The sequence below is a fragment of the Bos mutus genome, chromosome 8 (genome assembly GCF_027580195.1).
Source record: "Bos mutus isolate GX-2022 chromosome 8, NWIPB_WYAK_1.1, whole genome shotgun sequence".
NCBI classification, from domain to species: domain Eukaryota; kingdom Metazoa; phylum Chordata; class Mammalia; order Artiodactyla; family Bovidae; genus Bos; species Bos mutus.
In genome coordinates this window covers 88,679,568-88,707,537 of record NC_091624.1, presented here as the reverse complement: position 1 = coordinate 88,707,537, position 27,970 = coordinate 88,679,568, and the positions used below count along the sequence as shown (strand labels likewise).

Here is a 27,970-nt window from a genome sequence, read left to right as displayed (position 1 = left end):
ATTAATCCATGAATGGTTTTTAGAAAAACTGATTAGTTAATGGAGAAGAGAAATCCTAACACACTACTATGTAAGAAAAAAAATTCCAAATGGATTTAGGAATTAAATATCAAAAGTAATAAGAGAATCTAGAAGAAAATTTAAGTGAATATTTACATGCTCCCTAGGGAAAAAAATCTCACTATGAGGCTAAATTCCAGAGGAACATTTAGAAAACATTAAGAGCATCTGAATTTAAATACATGTTAGCACAACAAAAAAAGGTGAAAGATAATGTTAAGGAAATCACCTTGAAAGTGAAGTAAAAGTGTATAGAGAAGAAAACCGGAAAAGAAAAGAAAAGAAAACTGTAAGTGAAGTGAAGTCACTCAGTCGTGTCTGACTCTCTGTGACCCGGTGGACTGTACCAGGCTCCTCTGTCCAAAGGATTCTCCAGGCAAGGATACTGGAGTGGGTTGCCATTTCCTTCTCCAGGGGATCTTCCCGACCTAGGGATCGAATCCAGGTCTCCTACATTGCAGGCAGATACTCTACCCTCTGAGCCACCAGGGAAGCCCTGAAAAATGTAAGACCAGTACAGAATTAAGGGTCCAAGTAAGAGAAGTTCCAGAAAGAAAGAGCAGATCAGTAGAGGGAAAGAAATTAATGACAAAATAATAAAGAAAATTCCCCAGAATTCAAGGGCCTTGATTTCCACGTTAAAAAAAGCCATCAATTACCAGTTCAACAGATGAAAAAAGGCTCACACCAATACACATCTTTATTGAAATTACAGAGTACCAGGGCAAAGAGAAGATTCTAAAAGCTTCCAGAGAGGAAAAATAAAAACCAACATTAGGTTCACATAAACATACACTCAGGATTTCAGGAATCAGAATAACTTTGGATTTCTTCATAGCAGCACTGCAAGCTATAGAACTAGAAAACAAATAAGATTTTGAAGAAAAATGGTTCCAAATGCAGAATTCTACACCCAGTCAAACTAACCCAATCTCTGCCATACAGTAAAGTACTCACTAATAGTTACAAAAAAGAAAACACACATACATACAATTTTCAATCAAAGATTTGATACTTTAAATAAAGAATACAAAGATTCTTAAGTAAATACAGAATCCACCCCCTCCAAAATGGACAATGCATACATATCTAAAATTCAAAGAGAAAAACAAAAGCAGTGAGTAAAAACTTTAAATCTCACTACTAATTTTTAAAATTGAAAATGAAAACAAGATAGTTTCCTCACATACTGCAGTTTGAAATATTTTAAAATTCTAAAACGTAATGTAAAGATACAGTGAGACAAACATTCTCACACAATTATGGGGGAGTAAAAGGTGATGACAATGTTTCTGAAAAGAAAATTTTCAAATTTTATTTAAGAAGTTTAGCTCTAATCTGAGATTTACTTCAAAATAACATTTCTGAGCTGAGGACTGGAGAGTGGAGGGTACGAAGACATAGCCCAGGTAGGAAATGATAATTGCTGAGGCTAAGGGATGAATCAATCAGGTTTATTATACTATCCATCCATTCTTAATTATGCTTGAAATTTTAAAAAAATAAAACAATAAAAATCTCCTAATCTAGGAGTCTCATCACATAAATGTATTTTTTTTAAAAAATCAGAAATTCAATAAAATGTAGGAGACAAGATTTCCCCCCAATATACATACAACATTATGTCTAAATCAGCTTAAAAGAAAAAAGCAAAACAAAACAAAACAAAATTTCATATTATTAAAACACCATACAATATGGAAAACATATGCCAGAAAAAATACTATAAATAGAATTTGTTGTTATAACCACAAAGAAAAAAGGACAAAGAGAAACAGGAAACTCTGTTTTCCTGTACTATAGAAGAATTGAAGACAGGCAATAGTTACCTATGAAATTTAAAGGGCTAACATGTAAAAGACAAACTAGGTTTTTCATGTAATTCCAAGGTTCAAATTGAAAGGCATATTTGAGTTTAATATGGAAAAGAAGTTTTAAGAGAAATTTTTAGAGAATAGAGTGGGATGCCTTAGAAGGCAGTAAGTTTTCCATAACCAGAGGTGCTCAATAAGAGAATAACCATCTATTGAGAAGTTGTTTAAGGTATATATATTTATATATTCAAATATTAAAAAGAAGAATAATAGGAGAAATTGCCAGGACCTACTATTTAAAATATAAAACATAGCTTCAATTAATCAAAATTTAAGCAAATATCTGTGCAGAAAAGAGTTAACATAGCAGGCTTGAGAATATCATCCTTAAAAAGCCACCTTGCAAAGTTAGGCTTTGGGTAGAGTCTCAGAAAGTGGATTTTGGGAAGGTTCCTACCATTCTTTATTGATGCAAATGTCCCTAAACTGTTTGTACAGACAGTTGCAGTGCTAATGCTGTGCCTAAGCTGAGCGAGTGAGTGAAAGTCGCTCAGTCGTGTCCGACTCTTTGTGACCCCATGGACTACACAGTCCACGGAATTGTCCAGACCAGAATACCGGAGTGGGTAGCCATTCCCTTCTCCAGGGGATCTTCCCATCCAGGGATTGAACCCAGGTCTCTCTCATTGCGAGTGAATTCTTAACCAGCTGAGCCACCAGGGAAGCTCATGCCTGAGCTGACCAGCTCCCAATAAAACCCTTGGGCAGAGTCTCTAATGCTCTTCCATATTAGACAACACTCCACATGTGCTGTCATGATTCCATGCTGGAGGAATTAAGCACATTCTGTGCGACTCCACTAGGAGAGGATTTTTGGAAACTTGTGCCCAGTTTCCTCTGGACTTCACCCAATGAACCTTTTCCTTTGCTGATTTTGCTTTTACCCTTTAGCTGTAATAAATCATAGTTGTATTTGGAACTAGATAATGAGTCCTGTGAGTCCTTAAAGCAAATCAACAAACCAGAGCATAGTCTTGGAGACTCCTGACCCAGAAGCATTTCATATTCTGCCTTAAAAGAAACTAGCATTGAAGAAAACACAAATGTTATGTAGAATTTTTTAAAACAGCAACTTCTAGAGTATTTCTCAATCAATAACAACAGTAAATTCTCCCATGAGTTATATACCTAAGAGTCAAAAACATCTGAGGGACAACTAGACACTGGGTGCTGTGTCAAGCTTTAGCAACAGAGCTAAGGAAAGACAGACCCTGCTCTCAAGTAGTTTATCGTTTATTCAAGGAACTCACAATTAAAACTTCCATCATTACTTACTGAATAAGCCAAACTTAACTTTGAGGGTTAAAAGCATAGAAAATAATTTCTATAGACAGAAATGAAGATATAAGAACAAGAAAACAACAATTCAAACTTTGAGAATTGCAATATACTGAATAGTATGGGCTTCCCAGGTGGCAAGTTGAATTAGTGGTTGAATCCGCCTGCCAATGCGAGATGTGAGACACAGGGGTCAATTCTTGGGTCGGGAAGATCCCCTGGAGAAGGGCACGGCAACCACTTCAGTATTCTTGCCTGGAGAATCCCAAGGACAGAGAAGCCTGGCAGGCTACAGTCCATGGGGTTGTAAAGGGTTGGACATGACTGAAGCGACTTAGCATGCACGCATGCTTTTTTCCGAGGAAAGGAGAAATTCTAGCACTGGGCTGCCCAATGCAATAGCCACTTTCCACATACATCTACTTAACTTTGAAATTAATGAAAATTAAATAAGATTAAAACTCTGGTCTTTTAGTCACATTAGCCAAATTTCAAGTGCACAAAAGTCACAAGTGGCTAGTGACTACCATATTGGAAAACAGATTACAGAACAATTTCATCACTGCAGAAATTTCTGTGTTGAACAGTGCTATCATAAAAGGCTGAAGTGCCCAAGAATTCCTCAGATGTTTGCTACTACATTGTCTGTAATGGCAGCAATAACAACAACAACAAAAACAGGAACAACTTAAATATCTATCAATACAGAAACAATGACATACATTAAACTGTTGATACCCTGTAGAACATCAGCAACCTTCAAACACCATAAATTAGATCTGTACAAACTAGCACAGAAAGGTGACTATATTGTATTAATGAGAGAAAGACACAAACCGCAAAGGAATATATAGTATAACGCAATGGCTTTGTGTTCATATATGCAAATATATTGTGGGTGGTTCAGAGCAAAGAAAGTACCTTAAGACAAATGTATTTGTTTATGACTACTTGGACATACTACTATATTGTCTGGATACATACTATGATTATATATTACAAGAATATTACTTCAGTAAAATATTTTTACTTTATTTATATTAATAAATTTAAATAGTAATGTTGTTTTACTAAATTTCTTTTCAGCAGTCTTTCAGTATGTGATGGGACTGAATTTGCATTAAATGACCAGAAGCTATAGGACTAGTACGTAGAATAGTAGGAAGTAGACGTGGAAGCATTAGAACCCAGCGAAGGCTCAGTGGAGGAATGAGACACACTGCAGATTTTTTCTGCCCAAAGAAGATGGATCCCATCTGGGAACAAAATCTGATTATGCTTCTCCCCTGCTTTCTTGCTCAACTTAGTTTTCAAGACAATCTAGTCCTTCTGGCTTACTGAACCTTATATGTGTTCAATCTTTACCAAAATGATAGTTCAACTACTCATGTACTAACCACGAAAAACAGGGGCTTCCAAGGTGGCACTAGTGGTAAAGAACCCACCTGCCAATGCAAGAGACAAAATCTCTTGAGTCAGGAAGATCCCCTGGAGGAGGGCATGGAAATCCTCTCCAGTATTCCTGCCTGGAGAATCCCATGGACAGAGGAGACTGGCATGCTGCAGTCCATGGGATCACAAAGAATCAGACATGACTGAAGCGACTTAGCACACACGCACAACCATGAAAAATGTCTAAAAGGATAACAGAGTAACTGTTTGCCCTTTTCTAGGCAAAGAATACCCTAGGCCCTGTTTGTCACTCTAGCTTTGTAAGCACCTTTATCTCAGTATATTTTGGGTAACAGTTATTCATTCTCAAGACTGTTGCCTATCGTAGTCTGTGAACGCTTTATAGGTAACAACTCTGTTCCTATTCTTTTTGAATTTATCCAAGACCTCATGTGAAGAGTTGACTCATTGGAAAAGACTCTGATGCTGGGAGGGATTGGGGGCAGAAGGAGAAGGGGAAGACAGAGGATGAGATGGCTGGACGGCATCACTGACTCGATGGACGTGAGTCTCAGTGAACTCCAGGAGTTGGTGATGGACAGGGAGGCCTGGTGTGCTGTGATTCATGGGGTCGCAAAGAGTCGGACACGACTGAGCGACTGAACTGAACTGAACTGACGACCACACATACAGCAAATATTCAGTAAATAAGAGCTGAATTAAACTCAAGGCTGACCTAAGGAGGAAGAAAAATTAACATACTGTTTGAGAGTGACTACTTCCACCCCAAAAAGATCTGCCTGACATTCTATTGCCCTCTTAGTACCTCTTTGAAAAGCCCATTTTAAGAATTATTGTTCTTAACCATTTCAGGTTTCTATTCCACTGCAGAGACTGTGAGGCTATTTTAGCCAAGTAAGATCAATAAGAAGAGTATTCTAAATCCTTGGTATACTTATATCAAAGAAATGAACACTAGGTTTTTGTTTTTGTTTTTTTTTACTGTACATGTGTATTATTCAATCCAGTAGCTGCTAACCACATGTGGCTAAGGAGCCCTTAAAGGTAGTGAGTGTGAACTGAGATGTGCTGAAGGGTAAAGTACACATCAGATTTGGAAAGTTTCATACCAAGGATGTATATGAATATGTTGATTATATACTGAAATAATATTTCAGATATATTGAGGTAAATAAAAAATATTTTAATTTCACCTATTTATTTTTGCTTTTTAAAAAACGTAGCTACCAGAAAATTTAAATCTGTATATGTGGCTCATATACCTCTGTTGAGCAGCGCTATTCTCTATTTCCTGTATGCATCTAAATGCAGTTTAAAACACACACACACACACACACACACGCACACACACAAGAACACTTAAAACAGTTAACGTCCCTCTTTACATGTACTTGGGGAATAAAGAATGACAATAAGTCTCAGATATGCAAGGAACATGTCTATCTTGCTAAATAGCCCAGCACTGCACCTAGAACATAAGGCAGCAGATAAATAATTGTAAAATAAAGAAGCTATAAAAATCGACCACAATTTTAATCACATATAACTTCTGTTGAGCCCTGACTATAAATCAGGTATTATATAGTGGATTATCTCATTTAACCCACCTGAAGAATTTAATGAAGTGGGTTCTTCTATTATTTTCATTTTAGAGATTAGAGAACACAAGTATATGCAGGTTTATAATGAATCTACAATATTATAAGAAACAAAACAATACATATATTCTATACAAGATATTCAATAAAACTTTAAGGAATAAATATTTATTGAGTGCTTTCTATCACATGATTCTAGGAGCTATGACATTAAGAGAAACACAGGTTAATTCAGTCAAAATATAAGTGGTTATAGGCTAGAAATCTCACTATGATTACCAATATTCTACATCAAAATATTAATAAGCCTGAATAATTACTGGTAACACAAAATTCTTAAAAATTCAGGCAATCCCTTGAAATTCACTGTAAAACACAGCATTTATACGGCACTTCACAATGTTTTTTCATAACTCATAACTATTATAACACTTCTTAGAGGCAGGTATTGTTAGAGATTGGATAGGATCTTACAAATACTAAGATTCATTATCTGATCCATTATCAGGTTTTAATTCATGTTCTATGAATTAAATTTAATTAACATGAATTTAATTCATGTTCTAGGACAGTAGTCTTATGACTACTGTCCAGGAATTTTCTGGTAGGGTGACAGGGAGTTTTAGACAAGTCACCTACAAAATTAATTCTGGATTCCAGATTCCTATCATCTTCAGAAATAATGGCCTTGGGCTGAGCAAGGCATGAAGACAATGTTAATTAAAAACTTTCTATGAGGCTTAAAGAGGCCAGTACCAACAAATTTATCACTTTGTTGGGGGGGAAGCATTCAAATTTAAAAGAGCCTTCGATCAAAACATTCATCCTTACTGAGTTCCTTTTTGAAAATGTACTTATTAGGGCAGAAATCTTGACCACCTTGAAAAAATAAGCAATATTCAATGCCCACTAAATGGTCAACTTAATTTTTAATGGTTAAATGGCATGGCAAGAATGGTTCAGGTACTTGTAAATGTTAAATGTCTGGGAATGTCTTCACTGGCTTTTGAACAGTTTCAAAGAGCAGACATGAGGATTCATTAGCTCTTAGCACATATGAACCTGCTCCAAAGGCAGCCATGAGAGTTGCCTAGCAACAGTGCATTTTGCATCTCTCATCATCCCCCAAGATGCTGCAGCAGCAGCAGCAGCAGCTAGGTCAAGCCTCTCATTAGCAACCTGAAAAAGCATTTTTATCTCCCATTTTACAAAATTATTTTTATTTTCAGGTAAAGCTCATGTATCTATGTATTATTCTTACTGACAATGTAGTCTCTTCCCTCTATTCCTTCTTACCAACCCCCATTTCAACAGATATGTTTTAATGAACCCAACAAAATATCTGTAACAAAAGCAGGCACTGAGAAATCCAACAGAATTTATATGCCTGTTCACAGACTCTAATAGTTCCATATCTTTGGGGCAATAAACGAAGCTTCAGAAGAAGAAAAGATGACACTGCAGTCAAATAACAGGAAGAAAAAAGTCAGTTTTTTGACTTCAAAACTAACAAAAAATCTACCCAAATTATTTGCAAAGCTATTAATAGTTAGTCTTATTTCTTTCTCATCCTCACAAAAACTATTTGCAACCATATAGCAAAACAGCAAAAAGGCAGAAGATTCCAGAGTGGTACCAAACTATAACAAATGGATTGACAGTTTATAATGAATGCAATCTATTGGAAAGGTACTCTGGTTCCCAATTTAATAACTGTGTTAAAAAGCTTCAACTCAGATCAATAGCTATTCATTCACTTCTAAAAATATTTCCTAAAATTAATGCTCAGCATGGTTGCCACACAAAGCTAAAATATATACTCACACAATGTTTTATATACAAAGACTTTAAAAAAGATTAACAAAATAATCCCATAGACTTTTCATTTTATGTATTTTAAAGTGCTTAATCCAGATTTTGACATAAACCACGTACATCCTAGTCTCTGAGCTTGTATGCTATCATGAATTTCCCTATGGAAAATATTACAGAATGTGCGTGACATGTTACAAAAGATAAACTGTGGGGCTAATAGACTTACATTAAGAATGGTGTAATAAGGAACATTTAAAAGCAACTGTCATCACACCAAATCAAAATGAGTACATTTTAAAAGTGATCTGAAAGGAACAATGTGATTTTTTCCCCCTGAGGCCCCTCCACCTGCCTCCATTTTTTTTTTTTATACAAACACCAAAAAATGAATCTTTAGGAGGATCTCCCAGAAGGGTGTCGTTTACCACTAAAATATTTCATTCCAGCAGTTGAAAGACCATAAAAGGGTGAATGTCCTCCAGAGTCTCTAATAACAGTAATAGATCTTGTGTTACTATTCACAAGTGACCTCTCAGTCAGGCGATTTAATTTTTCCCCCTGCAGCATGGTTGGTTTCCCACACAGTGTAATAACAGTTTTTGCACAACAAGACAATTCATCTGATTAGAAGGACTATATTAAGTCTTTCATGAACAGCATGTGTCATTACAGCTTCAGCTAGGGTTTGATTTAAGATGACCTGATATATACACACATGATTCTTCGTTTTTCTACTGTTTTAAAAAGGATTCCTGACTTTCTTCAGCAATCTTACAGACCATTGCCTGAACCCTTCCCTGGTTTCAAAAACTAATTAAGAACTCATCAAATTGCTCAGTGAGCACTCTAAGTCAGGTACTAAGAATTCACCAAGAAACAGAAATGTGTATAAGGCTTCTCCTTTCTATGTGGACCAAATGAAATTCTACTAATATCTCAAAAAACAAACAAAAAACATGAAAAGGGACAGAATGAGCATAACCGGTTATTGCAATTACTTATATGTTTCACAACATTTCAACAATGCACTGTTAATTATAAAGACAATATGCATTACCAAGAAAAACTTCAGATAAAGTGAATTTTGAGACTCCATTGTAAACCTCAGCAAAGCACAAAAAATTTAAAATCGGAAACCAGAGGAAAAGGTGTGAAATGAACCAACCATCTGGCAATCTCTACGATAATCAACGGTTCAGCATCATTCAATGCCCACAGAAGCCTAAACCGAAGAATGTCCATACATTTCTTACTGCCTTGCTGATGAGACTGAGAAGCTTAAATCCAGAATCTCTGTAGCAAAGGGCTATAGTGACAGTTGGAGGAATTCTTAGGAGTTTCCTTAACCTTTAATTTAGGCTAATATTCTTGGCTTCCCCCTCCCACCTCTGGATCTGGGCAGCCTCCTCTGAGGACTAGCATCAGAACTCCTTTGCTACAAGGCTAGGAGTGTCCTTACACCTCCCCTGCTCAAAAAGATTCTCCTACTGCTCCATGGTCAGCAGCCCAAACCTGCAAGATTAAGTTCTGTTTAGATTTTTGACGCAGGTAAGATGCTCTCTTCCAGTTTGATTGTTGCACTCCATCTAGGAATTCTGCTTCTTTGAGCAGAGGTCTGTATGTCCCATGAGTGCTAAGTTGCTTCGGTCGTGTCTGACTCTTTGCCACCCTATGAACTGTAGCCCATCAGGCTCTTATATCCATGGGATTCTCTAGGCAAGAATACTGGAGTGGATTGTCATGCCCTCCCCCAGGCGATCTTCCCAACCCAGGGATCGAACCCGCATCTCCTATGGCTTCTGCATTACAGGTGAATTCTTTTACCGCTAAACCACCAGAGAAGTCCATATGCCCCTTAAGCAAACTCTAAAATGAGCTGAGACAATTCCACTATACTTCCCTTGCCCCTGCTGCCCACATTTTATCCATAGGAAACACTAACATATCTTTTGCTTTGAATAAATTCTAGCCACACAAGTCAATTCCTGCATGGTGGTACTCTTTCTTTTGTTTCCACTATACCAGCAGCCAGCCAGCCCATCACTTTCCATTAGATTTGGGTGGGGAGGTAAACATCCACTCATCGCAAATGTCTGCCCACCCCAGCTGCAAGGGGTCCACGTCAAGCTGGATGGGGGGTATGGAGTTTCATTGCAATCTCTGTCACCAGGCTTGAGATAAGGGGCTGGCCCTTGTAGGACTCAGCAGACTCCAGCAACTTTTGTCAAGAATCCTCCCCCTTTTCTTCACCTAACCTTTCATTTCCTAACTTCTAGACCCTTGATATGAGTAACAGGTTAAAAATTGTAATAGTACTCCAGCCTTGAGTTTTATTCCTACTACTCTTCAAATTCTAGAGGGTATTCTGTATTAAAACTCACTTTGGTATCTCAAGGTCCCTACCGAAAATTCTAACATTCTGTTGTATAACTTTATCTCCTCTATGTCTCATTATTTCAATACTTTAGATAAATTCTCATCTCCAGCTTGACTGCAAGGCTCTTCAGGATCTTCTTTCCAAATAACTGTCCAGTACCACTCCAGGATCAACTTTCCTCACCCTATATATCCTAGTTTAATATGGTACAGTTAATACTTGCAGTCTTGTTAGCCCACTGTCGCCTGCCACAGATCTGTGTCTTTGCATATGCTCTCCCATCCTGCCAGAACGCCTTTCCAGTCCCCCACATCAGGGAAACCCATGGACCTCTTCCTATATGTTCCAGAGACATTTATCTACCTACACAATGGCAATCACCACCTTGTACTGAAAAGTAATTTTTAATACCTCTGGCAACAGACTGGGATCTATGATTCCTGGAAACTAAGACCGTGTCCTTTCATCTTAGTATCACCTGAACTTGCCATGTGGAGGGTATGTAATATATACATGTTGAATGATTAAACCAGTGCCTTGAAAATGCTTGATAAATAAAATGGGACCTAATAAAAACAAGATATCTACAGTATTTCAAGCTAAATGATAATTCCATGATAATTCCACTTAATGCAGATCAAGTTGCACCATTAAAGCTTGAATACAATTTGACAACTAAATACACATAAGTACCGTAAAATGCCACCAGTATAATTATCACTAATAACTCAGACTAAGAGAAACAATGAAGGTAGACAAGACTGGATTAGAGAAAAATGTTAAGGAAATAAAATTCGATTACTGTCACGTATATACTCTAACAAACTAATTAGCCAAGTGTTGCCAAGTACCAGTCCCTGCTGATGGGTCTTAATGAATAGCTAATTTGATCATTTTAAACTGGCACATTCATTGTACTAATGCAAATGAGCAAGCTCAAACTGCCTAAAAACAATAACATCAACATCAGCTTATGTTTTAACTCAGCCTATATAAAATTACCCTGAACACTAAATTAATAGGATTTCATTTAATAAGATTTTACTGTAATCTAACCTAAATCCTGTCCCTGGACTCCACACTGTTTCCTCAATTAGTCTGGAAAACACATGCAAATATTGGAAAAGAGTTTATTGTTTCTAGGATGGTGGGCATATACATCTAATACATTTGTATATTAATTTGTGTATTAATTCAATGAGGCAACAAAACAAGGGTCAAACCCAGCAACTGGGCAAGGTTACTAGGAGGCAAAACAAGGGAGGCACAGGTTCTCTTGAGGAATTCCTTTTATGAATTCCAAATCTAATTGTGATTCACTGAAAATTTCCTTTGATGATAACTATAGGACATTTCAGGGTGGTTAACTTGTCCTTATTTATCTTTAACGCTGTTTGTGATATGACAAGTTCAGGTTACATATTTTTTTGTATGTTGGCTTTCTTTAGATTGAGAAAAGAAATACACAAATTCTCTTGAATGCAGATGTCATCCACTACCACAACAGTGTTCATAAACTAGCGTGGCAAGACACGTGGCCTCCAAAAGTCCAATCAATACACCAGGAGCCTGACATGTAGAAGTGATCCCACTTCTTAACTGTCTGTCTGGCTCCACTGAATATGTAACCACATCTAACCCATTTGAAGTACACTGACTTTAGAATGCCCAATTTCAGTATATCAACTACTCTAACCCATTTGAAGTAAACTGACTTTAGAATGTCCAATTTCAGTATATCAACTACTCTAAAAACTTGCCAAGATGTCCACTGTATTGTCTATTATGAAAAGCTCATAACTGTCACTAGTACGGTAGAACCCCAGTATGCTGAAAAGACAAAGGAATAGCGTTAAGTCTCAAGACTTCCAGTGACGGAGCTCACATAGTTGTTTAACTTTACTAATTTTGAAGTAAACTTCCCACTAAACCCAGCAAATCATGGCCCATCATCTCAATTACAGCTATCAGAGAGTAGCTATGATTGTGATGAAGTATCAACGGCTTTCTTTCACTTCCCAACAAGAAAACTAAATCTAAAGTAGAAAGGTACTGCTAATGAACCTATGGTTCACCACATAAAAAACTCCAGTACCTCCAAAAACTTATTTATTCCCACCTTTTGCCCAACAGGAGCACTCAAAAAGGATCACATAAGTGTCGTATATAAAAAGTAGCACTTCATTTGTAATAGAAACAGGCAATAAGACTCTATAATTTCAAAGATGTTTGTTTAACTTGGACTTGTTCAGCAACAGCTCATGAATCACCTATTTCAGGTATCCTATTATGACTTAGCCACTGCTTTCTGGGCCTTTACAACACTGTAGGCTTCTCTGCATCATAGCATGTATCACAGAATATTCTAACTGTATACTGTCCATCTTCCCTATGTACTGTGAATCCACCAATAATTATCTTTGTATCCCAAGTTCCAATTAAAGTGTGTGCCCCAAAGAGCTTCTTCATGACTACTTACTAAATGATTCTTTAATGCCCTTTCAAGCTCTTAAATGAACAGCATATCTTATTAAACCTTTTAAATACTTCAAACTTAAAAGTTAAGGTGTGATTTTTCTCAACATTTTGTAAAAGTTAGTTTTCAAAATAAAGGAAATACAACAACTTACATTTTTGTTCACTAAAAGGTCATTTCTCTAAAGAAGTCATACAGATGGCCAGTAGGCACATGAAGGGCTGACTACTGAAAGGCCGAAGAATAAATGGTAGGAGATGCCTCCTGACAGCTTCACCCTGAGGTGTCTGGTCACAATACAAGTAGGCAGGAGACCAATACCTTCTTCTTCCCCCTGCGCTCTGACTAAAGAGGAAAAAATATATTCTGGCAGTGGTGGGCTTCATGTATTTCCCCCTTTAGAAGAATTCCGCATGTTTGTTATGAAATTCAAAGTTACCACAAAATCTGCTACCCTGAGTCCTTCGCCAACACCAGAAGCCCATTCCAAGCAGGTTTAAAGCAGAATACAAAGCTACTGCTAACTAATAGTCAACTCGGAGCAGACAGACTCTGCTGTTACAAATGCAGTTCTAGGCCCCATGTTCATCAAATTCCACCCACATCCTTTCTGTTACTCACTGTTCAGTGACACAACAAGACAAATGGCCTTTGTTTCAGTCTATTAGTAAGCCAGTGAGTGTCACAGTGACATAGGGTTAAACTGAAAAATCACAACAATTCTATCAGTGAGAATTTTAAGCAATTCATACTCCGTAGTCTTCTTAGAAGACACTCAGCCTACTATGAGCACTCAGGAACTCAGGAAAGGTAAGAAATTGACACAGGACTGCTTTCCTGAGTATAAACTCTAGGCTTCATGCAAAAAAAAACTGAAAAATATTTAAAAATTTAAATGCCAGTTAAAAACATTTCATTCTACAGATATCTATGTGGGGTTTATAAAGAATAAATAAACATATTGCCACAGGATGGAGTAGATACTTGAGCTTGTATTTTCATCTGTGTTTCTCTTTGTCTAATTGTCTCATGCTGACAGGCTCATCCCAATTTTGCTGTAGGCATAATCGATACCAAGGCTACAAGGGAATAGTAGTACAGCATTTCTTATCTGGAAAGCTCTTTATTAAAAGTACTGTACACTCTGGCTTCTTTTTGCTGGTGTGAAGAACACAGGAAGCAGGCTGACTTCAGGGGGGCAGCAATTCATAGAACTCGGTGACAACAGAACAGAATGCAATGTGTCCAAAGACTCTTTGTGCAAGTTCATTTATAGAATATATTTTCTCCTTTTCTCACAGCAGTAACTTACAGACCATTAAATTTCACACATTTCCTATTCATTTTCCATGTTAAAATATGGCTAGTGACCCAGAGTAGAACCATCACAGGATTCTGCCCTGAAAGTCAACTTTTTACTATTTGATAATCTATGACTTCTAAAAGACCAGCATGTCCTGGGCCATGAACCTGCCCTCATAAGTGATTTAAATGGCTCAAGCATGGGTACGCTGTCAAAACAACAACAAAAAAAGCCCTGAAAACATTACAAAGGATAAAATAAAATTATCAAAGTTTGTAATTGTTTCATCAAGACCTTTAGACTTAACAATCAAAAGGTAAAAAGAAAGCAAAAGTCCTCAGAGTTGTAAATGCAAGCAAAACCAAAATAAGAAAGAAACAAACAAACCAAAAAAACACAACTCTATCCCCACTTACAAACAAGAGAAAAGCATACAAGTACCAAGGGTTTGAGAGGCATTGGGTTTCACAAAAAATTTGTTAAGTTCCTCAGTGAAGGAAGGTAAGGAGGAGATCTTTGGTTCTCTAAAGCCAAAGTTTATAAATTTTTCTTCTTTGGCATATTTCATTTTATAAACAAGTTAAGAAGAAATTATTATGCCCTACATGTAGCAGTTGGAGTTCTTCCACTGAAGGTGAAACACTAAGCTACTGTACGATTTTACTTTAAACCATCTCAGCCTATCTAAAAGTTATTCATCTTCATGATTAATGCTCCATTCAGATGTCTAAGTATTTAGTCTTGCCATAAATGCTTAACAATATAAGTAGAAACATAGAAAGAAAACACATTTTCTCATGTTTTAAAACTGCTAGCATGCAGCCTGGATTCCAAAAGAGAATATAATCTATTGTCAGGTGTTCTCTTACATCTATTTATTAAGACATACTATTGAGTATCTAATAACCTATAGGAGGCTTTTGTTGAATCACACATCTATGTAAAAAGTAGCTTCTTCCAACACTTCTATTATTCTTTAGGATGTAATGCTTTGGGTAGAGAAATCTCAATTCCAATAGTTACAGGGAAGCTGTATTGTACTGTATAGTCAATAATATAACTAATGTAATAATTATTATATATTTCATATATTATATCACTACATAATTATAACAAATATTATACTAATTAGCCAATGATACAGTTAATACAATTTAACTAAGCTAATAGATATTAGAGAAGGTTTTAAGAGGTGAGCAATATCCCTTTCTTCTCAAGGGGCCAGAGAAGCATTGTGAGAAATTGGGGGTGAGGGTGAACCCCAGGCAGACAGAGAGAGAGAGAAGTTTATTTGAAGCTGCCAGAAGGAATATGGGTGGGTATTACTGGAAATCAACGTCAGTCAGAGTTGGCAAAAAAATAAACATAAAATTCAAAATGGGAAGGAGAGTTAGGAAGAGAGGAAGAAAAGGTCTGAAACCCCCTCTCACCTCTCTCCCCACCCTATCCCTCTGGTTTCTCCAAGAGGGCCAGCTTTGGGAGCCCAGCTTCAAGCATCAAACTTGCACTGGCCATCTAGTTTACATATGGTAACGTACATGTTTCAATGCTATTCTCTCAAGTCATCCCACCCTCCATCAAGTATGATTAAGAGGCACACAGTACAGATCACTGGTCAGAACAGCCATCATCAAAAATCTACAAAGAAATAAGTGTTGGAGAGGGTGTGGAGAAAAGGAAGCCGCCCATCGTTTGGTGAAAATGTAAACTGGTACAGCCACTATGCAGAGCAGTATGGAGGCTCCTTAAAAAACTAAAAATAGAGCTACCATATGATCCAGCAATCCCACTACTGGGCATATTCCCTGAGGAAACCACAATTCAAAACGACATATTATCCCAGTGTTCGCTGCAGCACTATTTACAATAGTCAGGACATGAAGCTAGTGGAAAGCTGCTATATAACACAGGGAGCCCAACCTGGCCCTCTGTGACAACCTAGAGGGGCAGGATGGGATGGGGCGGGGCTTGGAGGGAGGCTCAAGAGGGAGGGGATATTTATGTATATAGTTATGACTGATTCACGATGTTGTATGGCAGAAACCAACGTAACACTGTAATTATACTCTAAAAAAATATTATGATCAACACACTTATTGAAATAATCTATAATAAGACAAGCAATTTAAAAAATGTGCTATTATCAATTCTATTTGAGACTGTACTGGAGTCCTAGTCAGTGTAGTTAAAAAAATAAAATAAACAATTTTTAAAAGATGCATGCACCCTAATATTCACTGCAGTACCATTTACAATATAGAGGACATAGGAGTGACTTTAATGTCCATCAACAGAAGAACAGATAAAGAAGATGTGGTTCATATATACAATGGAATATAGTCAGCTGCAAAAAAAAAAAAAAAGAATGAAATACTTCATTTGCAGTAACATGTATGGACCTGCTGGTGCTGCTAATCGCTCAGTCGTGTCCGACTCTGTGCGACCCCATGGACGGCAGCCCACCAGGCTCCCCCGTTCATGGGATTCTCCAGGCAAGAGTATCGGAGTGGGTTGCCATTGCCTTCTCCGATGTATGGACCTAGAGACTGTCATATTGAATGAAGCAAGTCAGACAGAGAAAGAAAAATATCACAAGATACTGCTTATATGTGAAATTAAAAAAAAAAAAAGGATACAAATGAACTCATCTACAAAACAGAAACAGAGTTACAGATGTAGAAAATAAACATGTTTACTGGGGGTAAGGGTGCTGTGCTTAGTCACTCAGTTGTGTCTGACTCCTTGCAATCCCATGGACTGTAGCCTGCCAGGCTCCTCTGTCCATGGGGATTCTCCAGGCAAGAATACTCGAGTGTGTTGCCATGCCCTCCTCCAGGGGATCGTCCCAACCCAGGGATCGAACTCAGGTCTCCTGCATTGCAGGTGGATTCTTTACGATCAGAGCCACCAGGGAAGCCCATAGAAGAAGTAGGATGATAAATTGGAAGATTGGAATTGGCATATGCACATTACTATATATAAAGTAGATAACTAATAATAAGGACCTACTGTATAGCACAGGAAACTCTACTGAATACTCCCTAAGGCGTATTTTCCTAAAAAAAAATCTAACAAAGAGTGGATATATATAAAAGATTCATTTTGATCTACACTGAAACATAATATTGTAAATCAACTATACCCCAATAAATTTTTTTTAAATACTATAAAATTAAAGTTCATAAAATGTCCCCATTTAGGCCTAGGGTCCACATCATCTCTTGATTAGAGATTGTGTTTATATTCACACCACTGATTTCAAACTAGATATGACCAGATCTGGACAAATCACAGAGGCAGGAAATAGCTTTCTGAAGAAGAAAGAATAAGGCCAACTGGACATTACTGTTTATGAGCCATGAAGCCATATGTTTCAATTGTCATTCAGGCATCTCTTAGGGCAGACTGAATGATTTACATCAAATTGTGGCGAAACAAAATTACTCACAGTACCAGAAAGGCAGGAACTGTTACAGAAACATAACCAAAAAGTACATGAATCTATCAACTGCAATTTCCAGAAAAAACACTAATTTAGGAATTAGATGGCATTCCCATATATTATAAGCACAGGCTATGATATGAAAATCTTCCTTTAAACTAAATCAATGTGTTTAAAACTTTCAAGACCTTCATGGGAATTCACACAGAATGCTTATTCTTGGATCTTTCCCCAGAACACTCTAAGATATTCCTTCCAAGAATATAAAAGGCACTTAATTTTTACTGAGCACCACCTGGCCTGAGCTTATATCTTCTGCACATTAAGTCTCATGATGTCTGGGTAACAGAACTATACGGATTATTAGTAACTGCTGACAGCATTTCTAGACATGGGGGGAAAACATTTCTTACTCTTTTTTTCAAGTGTTGATTTATTGCCGTGGCCTCGAGTAACTATCTAGTTATTTTAACACCATCATCTGTATCTAGTTAACTAAAATGGTACTCAAAAGGCCAAGTTTCCTTCAGACCATCTAGCTCCATTAGACTTCCACAGCCCTAAATGTATTAAACCCAATGGAAAATGCATGCCACAGGGGAACCAGGTGAGGAGGGATGGAGGATGAAAACTCAGGGGGGAAGGCGATCCATCAATGTGCATGATAAGAATAATAATCACTTTTTTATAGATGACCAGTGCAAGTTCGATGCATGAAGCAGGGAACTCAAAGCCCGTGCTCTGGGACAATCCAGAGAGATGGGGTGGGGAGGGATGTGGGAAGGGGGTTCAGGATGGGGGGACACATGTGCACCTGTGGCTGACTCATGTTGATATATGGTAAAAACCATCACAATATTGTAAAGTAATTATCTTCCAATTAAAATAAATTAATTTAAAAATAAAATAAAATCATTAGGTGACTAATTAATAAGGAACTATGAGAATCAGGCTTATAGAATGTGAATGCACTGATCACTCTTAACATTACCAAAAGTGAGACAATCCAGATATGATATTAAATGAACACTTGATTTTCAACAAAGATGTGAACACTTGATTTTCAACAAAAGGTAACTCAATGGAAAAAAAGATAGTCTTTTCAACAAATGCTGCTGAAATCATTGAATACCCATGCATAAAACAAATAACTTTTTGGACTGATTCAAACAGAAATGTTCTATTTGATTATGGTGGTGATTATGTGATTGTGTATAACTGTCAGAACTCACCAAACTGTAATTTTAAAAAGTGAATTTAATGTATGTAAATTTTTCCTTAATAAATCTAAGTTTAAAAAATTACACTTTTAAAAAGATATATTTTCTCATCATTATTAACTCTAAAATTATTAGTTGATATTGATAATTTCCATTGATAAGTACTATCAAAAATAATTTATATTAGTCTCTTATAATAAATAATAACCATCATACCAAACATACTTCAAACCTGGCATATCTTTCAAACTTTTCAAAGATTTTCTTTCACAAGATTTTACAGTAGGATTCCTACAATAAATTATGGTGTTACACAAACACAATACTTAGATAAGCATACTGCATGCCAGTATGCCAGTAAACTCTACATAGAGGTTATCCTTTCTCCAGGGGAGCTCCTGACCAAGAGCTCAAATCCAGGTCTCCTGCATTGCAGGCAGATTCTCTACCATCTGAGCCACCAAGAAAGCCCATATAGAGGTAGAAGATAGCCTTTAAATTCCTACTTTTACCTACCTATTAACTTAGCATCTGCTTACTAGTAGGCTAAGACTTTTCTTTAGTATTTATCTACTCCCCCATGAATTTGAGCCAATGATTGCTAAAATACAACACTATCTTTTTATAAAGTAAGAAAGGTCAAACACACATGAAATAAGAACACATGTCATGTAGTCATGTCAACTTGACGAAAGAAATAGAAAATACTCCTCCAATAAGAGATCGTGACCCTTAACGCATCTATTTGAATCTAGTTTAAGGAGTTATTCACAATTAGAGAACTTGCTTTTTCTTTTTCATTCTTTTTGTGTGTGAGGGGGGGTTGTTTTTTTAATTGAAGGGTAATTGCTTTACAGTATTTGTGGTTTTCTGTCATATATCAACAACAATCAGCCTTAGGTACACCCATGCTCTTTCAAAATACTCATTCTTATCCTTTTGGCTGCTTTTCCTTCTATTTAAAGGCCAGAGAAATGATACGATATGGTTACTTCATAATGAAAAGTGAAGAAAAGAACATGATCTCCCACTTCTAGTCTTCTTTTATACTTTTCAAAAGACTTTAACTCCACTTGTAAATTCTTATTAATTAATTACATTGCCTTTGCTGCTGCATGAATTTGGGTAACTATATTTAAACATTTTACCTCACCAATCACCCTAACAAGCAAAATTACACTTTTTTTTTCTCATTTCTTTCAAAACTTCTGAGAAATTATCAACAGAAGCATTATATTTACTTTAATTTATATTAATAGCACTGCTTCTTAAAGGACATTTATTGAATAAATAAATGAACCTGGATGGATGGTCACTCCAGTGCTTCCTAACCATTTCCATTTCATGGCACACATGAAAAATATTTATAAGAATACTGGATCACACTAAAACTTCAAAGACTAAATGTATTTCCTGAGTATCAATACACATATTGATATGACATATGTTTTATACCAGTGGCAAACATAGGTCAGGTAACCTACTGAATGACTTCCTCAGATGATCTCCAGGCATATACTATCCTAAAGAGATCATCCAACAAGGTGTCAACAGTGAAAAAAGCACCCAGGAGAACCAGGATTGTTACAGAAGGTGAAGGGAGAGAGAAAGTAGGAAGCAGGCTGAAATGACTCGCATTACTCACACCATAAGACAAAGGTGCTTTGAGTACATTATGGATCCACTTGCAGAACCAGACCAGAAAAGGTCTAGTCAGAGGGGAAACTTCTGTTACATATCAGCAGTTGTTTACTTGACAAAAGGGAATTAGTGCGACAAGTTGGGGACAAAAAAGAATTCCCCATGCACTAATTTCACATCTTAAAGAAACACACTTATCCCACCTTTACTATCAAATTGTGTTCCAAAAGGAACATATAACTTTCCTTAAAGAGATGGACTTTTTCCATACCGTGCTTAAAAAGGAATACAAGCACAGGCACTAAGATAAAGAAGATAATAAAAACACTATACCGACTTGGTTATGAAATCCTTCCCTTCATAGGAAATACATTTTAGACACTCTACCCAACGGAAAAAAACTACAGATGCCTATGCTAAATATATGGTTCATTAAAAGGGGAGGAGGGACTTTATTAATAATGTCTGACGTCTTTATTATACTCCAAGAACTGTACAGAGAGAAAAAATGACTTGTCTTCACATCCCAGCATGTTGATCAGTACTATATATAGCAAGGACCCAGTATTTTTTTTGCTTATTAAATGACTGAATAAAAATACGATTAAATTCCAAGAAGTTAAAAAGAGATTAATGCCTATTATATAGGCACATTTATTCTGAATTAATTAATTTTTCCACCTTAAAAGATTGATATTAGAACCAAGGGCCATGCATCTTGGAATAGGGTGCAAGAGTTAATGAAAATGTTAAAAAAAATTAGCAAATCCACCAATAACAAAAACAGCAGATTAGCATCCTGTGTAGATTCTCACTTGAAGTGCTTTCATTAAAGAAAATATTCGCCTCATTAAATATACATCAACTCAGAGGAAGGAGGGGAAAAAATTGGAAAAATAAAGATAGCAAAGAAAAAAGAAGCCTGTACTTTAAAACTGATAAAAATCATCCACAAAGAAAGAATAATCTTCGATTCCAACATCAAGCTTTTCCCTCATTACTGTTCTATTATTTTCTTGCTTTACCTGAGAGGAATCGGCTTGGGCTAATTCTGTAGTGACCTTCAGTATCTGGTGAAGATTTCGTCCCTTATCTTCAACAAGGAGGTAAGCCAGCAGAAGAAAAACATGAGCAGGGATCACTGTGGTTATAGGGAGCAATGACTCCACGGAAGCCAACCAGTCACTTGCCGCAGACTCTTCTCTCATTACTTCAAGGATCCTCCAGGCTGTAAATATTGAACCATACATGCTGGTTATGGGGAACGCAAGCTTGTAGGAGAGCTGAAAAATAAACACACAAAAAAGTATGAATAAATGAGATAAATCTGTCAGAAATATATTTCTGACATTCATTCATTCTTTATATTTCAAGAAATAGAAGAAATCGATCCTTTCAACAAAATGAATACAAAATTTTCAGTCCCTGACCCAAACCTCTCTGCATATATCTGAGCTAACAGGATTACACAAAAAGAAAAGAGTTGCCAGATGGAAACCCTAGAACAGTTTTATTAAAAAATTTCCTCATGTTTACCATTCGCTCCCTGTTGGGGCTTCCCAGGCAGTGCTAGTGGTAAAGAACCTGCCTGCCAATGCAGGAAATGCAACAGACACAGGTTCAATCCCTGGGTTGGGAAGATTTCCTGGAGTAGGAAATGACAACCCATTCCAGTGTTCTTGCCTGGAAAATTCCATGGGCAGAAGAGCTTGGTGGGCTACAGTCCATGGGGCCGCAAAGACTTGGACACAACTGAGTGAGCAAGCAAGGCAGAGAAAAAAAAGGGGGGCGGGGTCAATATACAAAATCCAGAGGCAACAGAGTTTGGAAAAAGCCATTACTATGTAAGAGGTATTTACCAGTGAGAACGGATATAGAAAAAACAACAGCAACAACACTGTATTTGCCCATCCCCAAGCCCCAGTAAGAGGCAACTTGGGGCAGATGGCAGATTTGGACTGAGGACAATTCATTTTTGTAATAGTATGTTGATAGGAACAGAGCTGGTTCAGCTGGAGTCTGGAAATTCATTAATAGTTTGTGGATAACTCCTGCAAGAAGCAGCAGCCTGACAGCTCTAAATTGAAATGATACCCAAAGAAGACGTTATGCTTAAGTCAATCTGAGCAATGGCTCCTTGTGGAAGTCAAGTGGTACAGTCAGGGTCAGAGACTGGATAGAATTCTGCCATTGTGAGCGGTGTGCCCAAACACCCCAGAAGAAGCCATAGACACTAAAGAGGAATTAGATATTGCCTGCTCAAAAAATAATTCATTTAGAGTGTAACGAGACAAATTAGAAATCTCTAGAGTATCACTGTCCAATTATTAGAGACTCACTTACATGGATAAGGGTAACAACTGAAAGGATGAGAAGTAAAAGTTAAGCCTTACAAAACTTTTTAATAATAGCTTTATTGAGATATAATTCACATATCATTAAATCCAGGCTTTTAAAGTTAATAACTCAGAGGATTCTAGTAATTCATAAAGTTGTATAACCATCATCACCAGCTAAATTTAGAACATTTTTCTTCACCCCAAAAGGAAACTCCATGCCCATTAAAGTGTAAGTCACTAAGTCATGTCTGCCTGTGACCCCATGGACTGTAGCCATCAGGCTCCTCTGTCCATCGGATTCTCCAGACAAGAATACTGGAGTGAGTTGCCATTTCCTTCTCCAATGTCCATTAAAAGTCCTTCTTTATTCCCTCTGATCCCCAAGCCCTGGCAACCATTAATCTTTTATTTTGGCTATTTCATATAATAGGAACCACAGAATATGTGGTCTTTAGTAACTAGCTTCTTTTATTTCACATAAAATAAAACTTTTTCAAGGTTCATCCATGTTCTGGTTGACTGGTATCTATCAATGCTTCGTTTCTTTTCATTATCAAATAATATCCCACTATATGGGTATATATTTTGTTTATCCATTCATCAATTAATGGACATTGGGTTTTTTCCCACTTTTTGGCTATGACAAATAATGTTGCTATGAATATTACTGTAAAAGTTTTTGTGAGGACATAGCTGTTCAGTTATTTCAAGTATATGCTTAAGAATGAAGATCACTTTTATCTGAAAATAAATGCCATTATAAAAACATATGAGGAAGCTTTATCTTTTCTGATATGGAAAGACCTCACACAGAAAAATACAAGATACATACAGTGCGCCTGAAATGCTGAGATTATTTTAAAGAGAAGCATAGGGACTATATATTTGTATTTGCATAAATATGTACAAACACACACACATATTTGGAGTATGATAAGACAAATCAGCTTCTTCAGTGTTACTGGCTGTGGGATAGACTTGGATTACTGTGATATTGAATGGTTTGCCTTGGAAACGAACAGAGATCATTCTGTCGTTTTTGAGATTACATCCAAGTACTGCATTTCAGACTCTTTTGTTGACCATGATGGCTACTGCATTTCTTCTAAGGGATTCCTGCCTGCAGTAGTAGATATAATGGTCATGAGTTAAATTCACCCATTCCAGTCCATTTTAGTTCCCTGATTCCTACAATGTCGATCTTCACATTCACAAGAATATACAGAAGAACTGTACAAAAAAGATCTTCATGACCAAGATACTCACGATGGTGTGATCACTCACCTAGAGACAGACATCCTGGAATGTGAAGTCAAGTGGGCCTTAGAAAACATCAGTATGAACAAAGCTAGTGGAGGTGATGGAATTCCAGTTGAGCTATTTCAAATCCTGAAAGACGATGCTGTGAAAGTGCTGCACTCAATATGCCAGCAAATTTGGAAAACTCAGCAGTGGTCACAGGACTGGAAAAGGTCAGTTTTCATTCCAATCCCAAGGAAAGGCAATGCCAAAGAATGCTCAAACTACCGCACAATTCCACTCATCTCACACTCTAGTAAAGTAATGCTCAAAATTCTCCAAGCCAGGCTTCAGCAATATGTGAACCGTGAGCTTCCAGATGTTCAAGCGGGTTTTAGAAAAGGCAGAGGAACCAGAGATCAAATTGCCAACATCCACTGGATCATGGAAAAAGCAAGAGTTCCAGAAAAACATCTACTTCTGCTTTATTGACTATGCCAAAGGCTTTGACTGTGTGGATCACAATAAACTGTGGAAAATTCTTCAAGAGATGGGAATCCCAGACCACCTGACCTTCCTCTTGAGAAACCTATATGCAGGTCAAGAAGCAACAGTTAGAACTGGACACGGAACAACAGACTGGTTCCAAATAGGAAAAGGAGTACGTCAAGGCTGTATATTGTCATCCTGTTTATTTAACTTATATGCAGAGTACATCATGAGAAATGCCGGGCTGGAAGAAACACAAGCTGGAATCAAGATTGCCGGGAGAAATATTAATGACCTCAGATATGCAGATGACACCACCCTTATGGCAGAAAGTGAAGAGGAACTAAAAAGCCTCTTGATGAAAGTGAAAGAGAAGAGTGAAAAAGTTAGCTTAAAGCTCAACATTCAGAAAACTAAGATCATGGCATCTGGTCCCATCACTTCATGGGAAATAGATGGGGAAACAGTGGAAACAGTGTCAGAGTTTACTTTTTGGAGCTCCAAAATCACTGCAGATGGTGACTGCAGCCATGAAATTAAAAGACGCTTACCCCTTGGAAAAAAAGTTATGACCAACTTAGACAGCATATTAAAAAGCAGAGACATTACTTTTCCAACAAAGGTCTAGTCAAGGCTATGGTTTTCCCAGTAGTCATGTATGGATGTGAGAGTTGGACTGTGAAGAAAGCTGAGCACTGAAGAATTGATGCTTTTGAACTGTGGTGTTGGAGAAGACTCTTGAGAGTCCCTTGGACTGCAAGGAGATCCAACCAGGCCATTCTAAAGGAGGTCAGCCCTGGGTGTTCTTTGGAAGGACTGATGCTGAATCTGAAACTCCAATTCTTTGGCCACCTCATGTGAAGAGTTGACTCACTGGAAAAGACTCTGATGCTGGGAGGGATTGGGGGCAGGAGGAGAAGGGGATGACAGAGGTTGAGATGGCTGGATGGCATCACTGATTCAATGGACGTGAGTTTGAGTGAACTCCGGGAGTTGTTGATAGACAGGGAGGCCTGGTGTGTTGCAATTCATGGGGTCGCAAAGAGTCGGACACGACTGAGCAACTGAACTGAAGACAAATCAAAAATCTCTAGAGTATAACTATTCCGTTATTAAAGACTCACATGGACTTGCACACACACACAAAAGTATTTAGACAAACAGAAAAAATTAATAACTACTAATCTTCATCTTCATTTTGAGAGTGTGGAAATTGGACAACCAGAATCAAAGGTGAGAAAGAGACTGCTCATTGTATACCATTTATGATTCTTGAACCATTTCATTGTATTAAAAATACTTTATTTATTATAGTCCTGTCTCGCTAAGAATTTTTTTTCCCAAGAAAATGAAATTCATTAAAGACTAGAGTCAAGTTCTTTAGTCTAATGACAAACAGCGTTGGACTTCAGATTTAAAAGACCAGATTTTGGCACAGCCATGACAGTTATTAGACAGTTATTAAAAATTGTTACACAATTTCTCTGAGCTTTATTTTCCTCATCTATAAAATGGAAGTAATGTCTATCTCCCTGCCAAAATTATTGAGGTTGAGAAAGAAATAGTATCTACAAAGCACCCAGCACAGTGCCTAAAGTTGCAAAATAAAGGAAAATATTATCCTTGTCATCTTCAGGAGAGAAAAATACAATTGCTGGATACGATTATAAAAGAAAAATAATTGGAAATCACCATGAACCATAAATTGACTAGGCAGCAGTGATATTACGGAGTCAACATATTAAAACAGAAAAGTAATCCTACTGTGCTTAAAGTATTAGTCCAGGTTTAGGCTCTGTTTTTCGTCTGTTTGCCTAAGGTTAGAGTCACAGGAAAAAGGCACAACGTTGACTAAGAGATCACAGAATGGTCTCTCTGTCCCACTGAGTGACAGCTGCCACAGGCATGATCCCAGCGCAAAGGTGCACCAAGGCTTTTCTCTCAGCACCGGCCACCAAATCCTGGCCCCGTGGAGTGCTGTAGGCCCTGGGTTTTAGAGGAGAAGGTAGGTGTTTAAAGATCAAAGACAGGCTTATGTTAAATGAATTATATCTCAATAAAAAGAGAAGAAACAATAGAAAAGTAACATTTAAGTGAATATGAAATGGTGCACATCTACATATGTAAAACAGTTGCAAATCTTTACTTTTTAAAAATCTTAATAAAAATGTTCAGGTACACTGGAATACTAACAATATCTGTTCATACTTCTTTGTCTAAAGAGGACTGAAAAAGAAATTGTGAATGCAGGTGAACAATATGGATTTTCATTAACTTAAAAGAATAACAATTTTCTATAATGTGGACTAAAACAGGCTTAACAAGTGAGGCCAGGATTTGACCAGGAGAGGGAGTGTGGAACAAACCTAGAGACACTTAAAAGTAGCACAGGTCTGTGCAAAAAGGGATTTAATTACTCACCAGACCAGAAACAGAAGACTGGAATAGATAAAGCCTTAATAAGAGTGTCCTTCTCTTCTATACAGGGCTTCCCTGGTGGCTCAGAGGGTAAAGCGTCTGCCTGCAATGCAGGCGACCTGGGTTGGATCCCTCGGTCAGGAAGATCCCCTGGAGAAGGAAATGGCAACCCACTCCAGTACTCTTGCCTGGAAAATCCCATCGACAGAGAAACCTGGTAGACTACATTCCATGGGATCGCAAAGAGTCGGACAGGACTGAGCGACTTCACTTTCACTTTCACTTTCTGTTCTATACATCTATAAAGAATCTAATCAAGAGTTAAAAGCCTTGGTAGTGGTTAATTATCACCGAAAGACAACCATTCTCTGTATCCATGTTATTAAGAAGACAATGATAGAAGCACAAGATCTAATTCCTATTAACTTCCAATCAAAAGCTTTTAAGAAACCAGTTTACTTCAATTTACTATTGATTTACTGTTTTCCTGTAAATCTGAAATACTGTTATTAACTCCCAAGTTCAGCACAAAGATGATAAATTACTGTTAATAAAATCAAAGTGGCAGCAATAGAGTGTAGGCAAATGTAAACTCTATTTGTCAAACAGACAAAACCTGAATCTAAGTCCTACATCCACTCCCTGTGTAATGAGGGGGAAGTTAATTAACCTCCATAATTTCTATTTCTTCACTTACAAAATGAGTACTATAAGATTATCATCAAGGAAATGTAAATCAAAACCACAATGAAATAGCACTTCATAACCACTCCTGTGTTAGTCTCTCAGTCATGTCTGACTCTTTGCGACCCCGTGGACTCCCCATCAGGCTTATCACCCCATCAAGTTGCTCTGTCCGTGGAATTCGCCATGCAAGAATACTAGAGTGGGTTGCCGTTCCCTTCTCCAGGGGATCTTCGTGACCCAGGGATCAAACCTGGGTCTCCTGCATTGCAGGCAGATTCTTTACCATCTGAGCCACCAAGGA

At 37.3% G+C, this 27,970-nt stretch overlaps 1 protein-coding gene across 2 annotated transcripts in view; it reads right to left on the bottom strand.

Moving 5' to 3' along the window:
* The window catches only part of FOCAD (focadhesin), a 307,210-nt gene that overhangs the window by 174,697 nt on the left and 104,543 nt on the right, over nucleotides 1-27,970 (bottom strand). For both annotated transcript variants that reach the window (XM_005898491.2, XM_070375958.1), the window contains one exon: nucleotides 21,523-21,780. In XM_005898491.2, coding sequence (XP_005898553.2) covers nucleotides 21,523-21,780 — 258 coding nt within the window. The remainder of the gene's footprint in view (nucleotides 1-21,522; nucleotides 21,781-27,970) is intronic.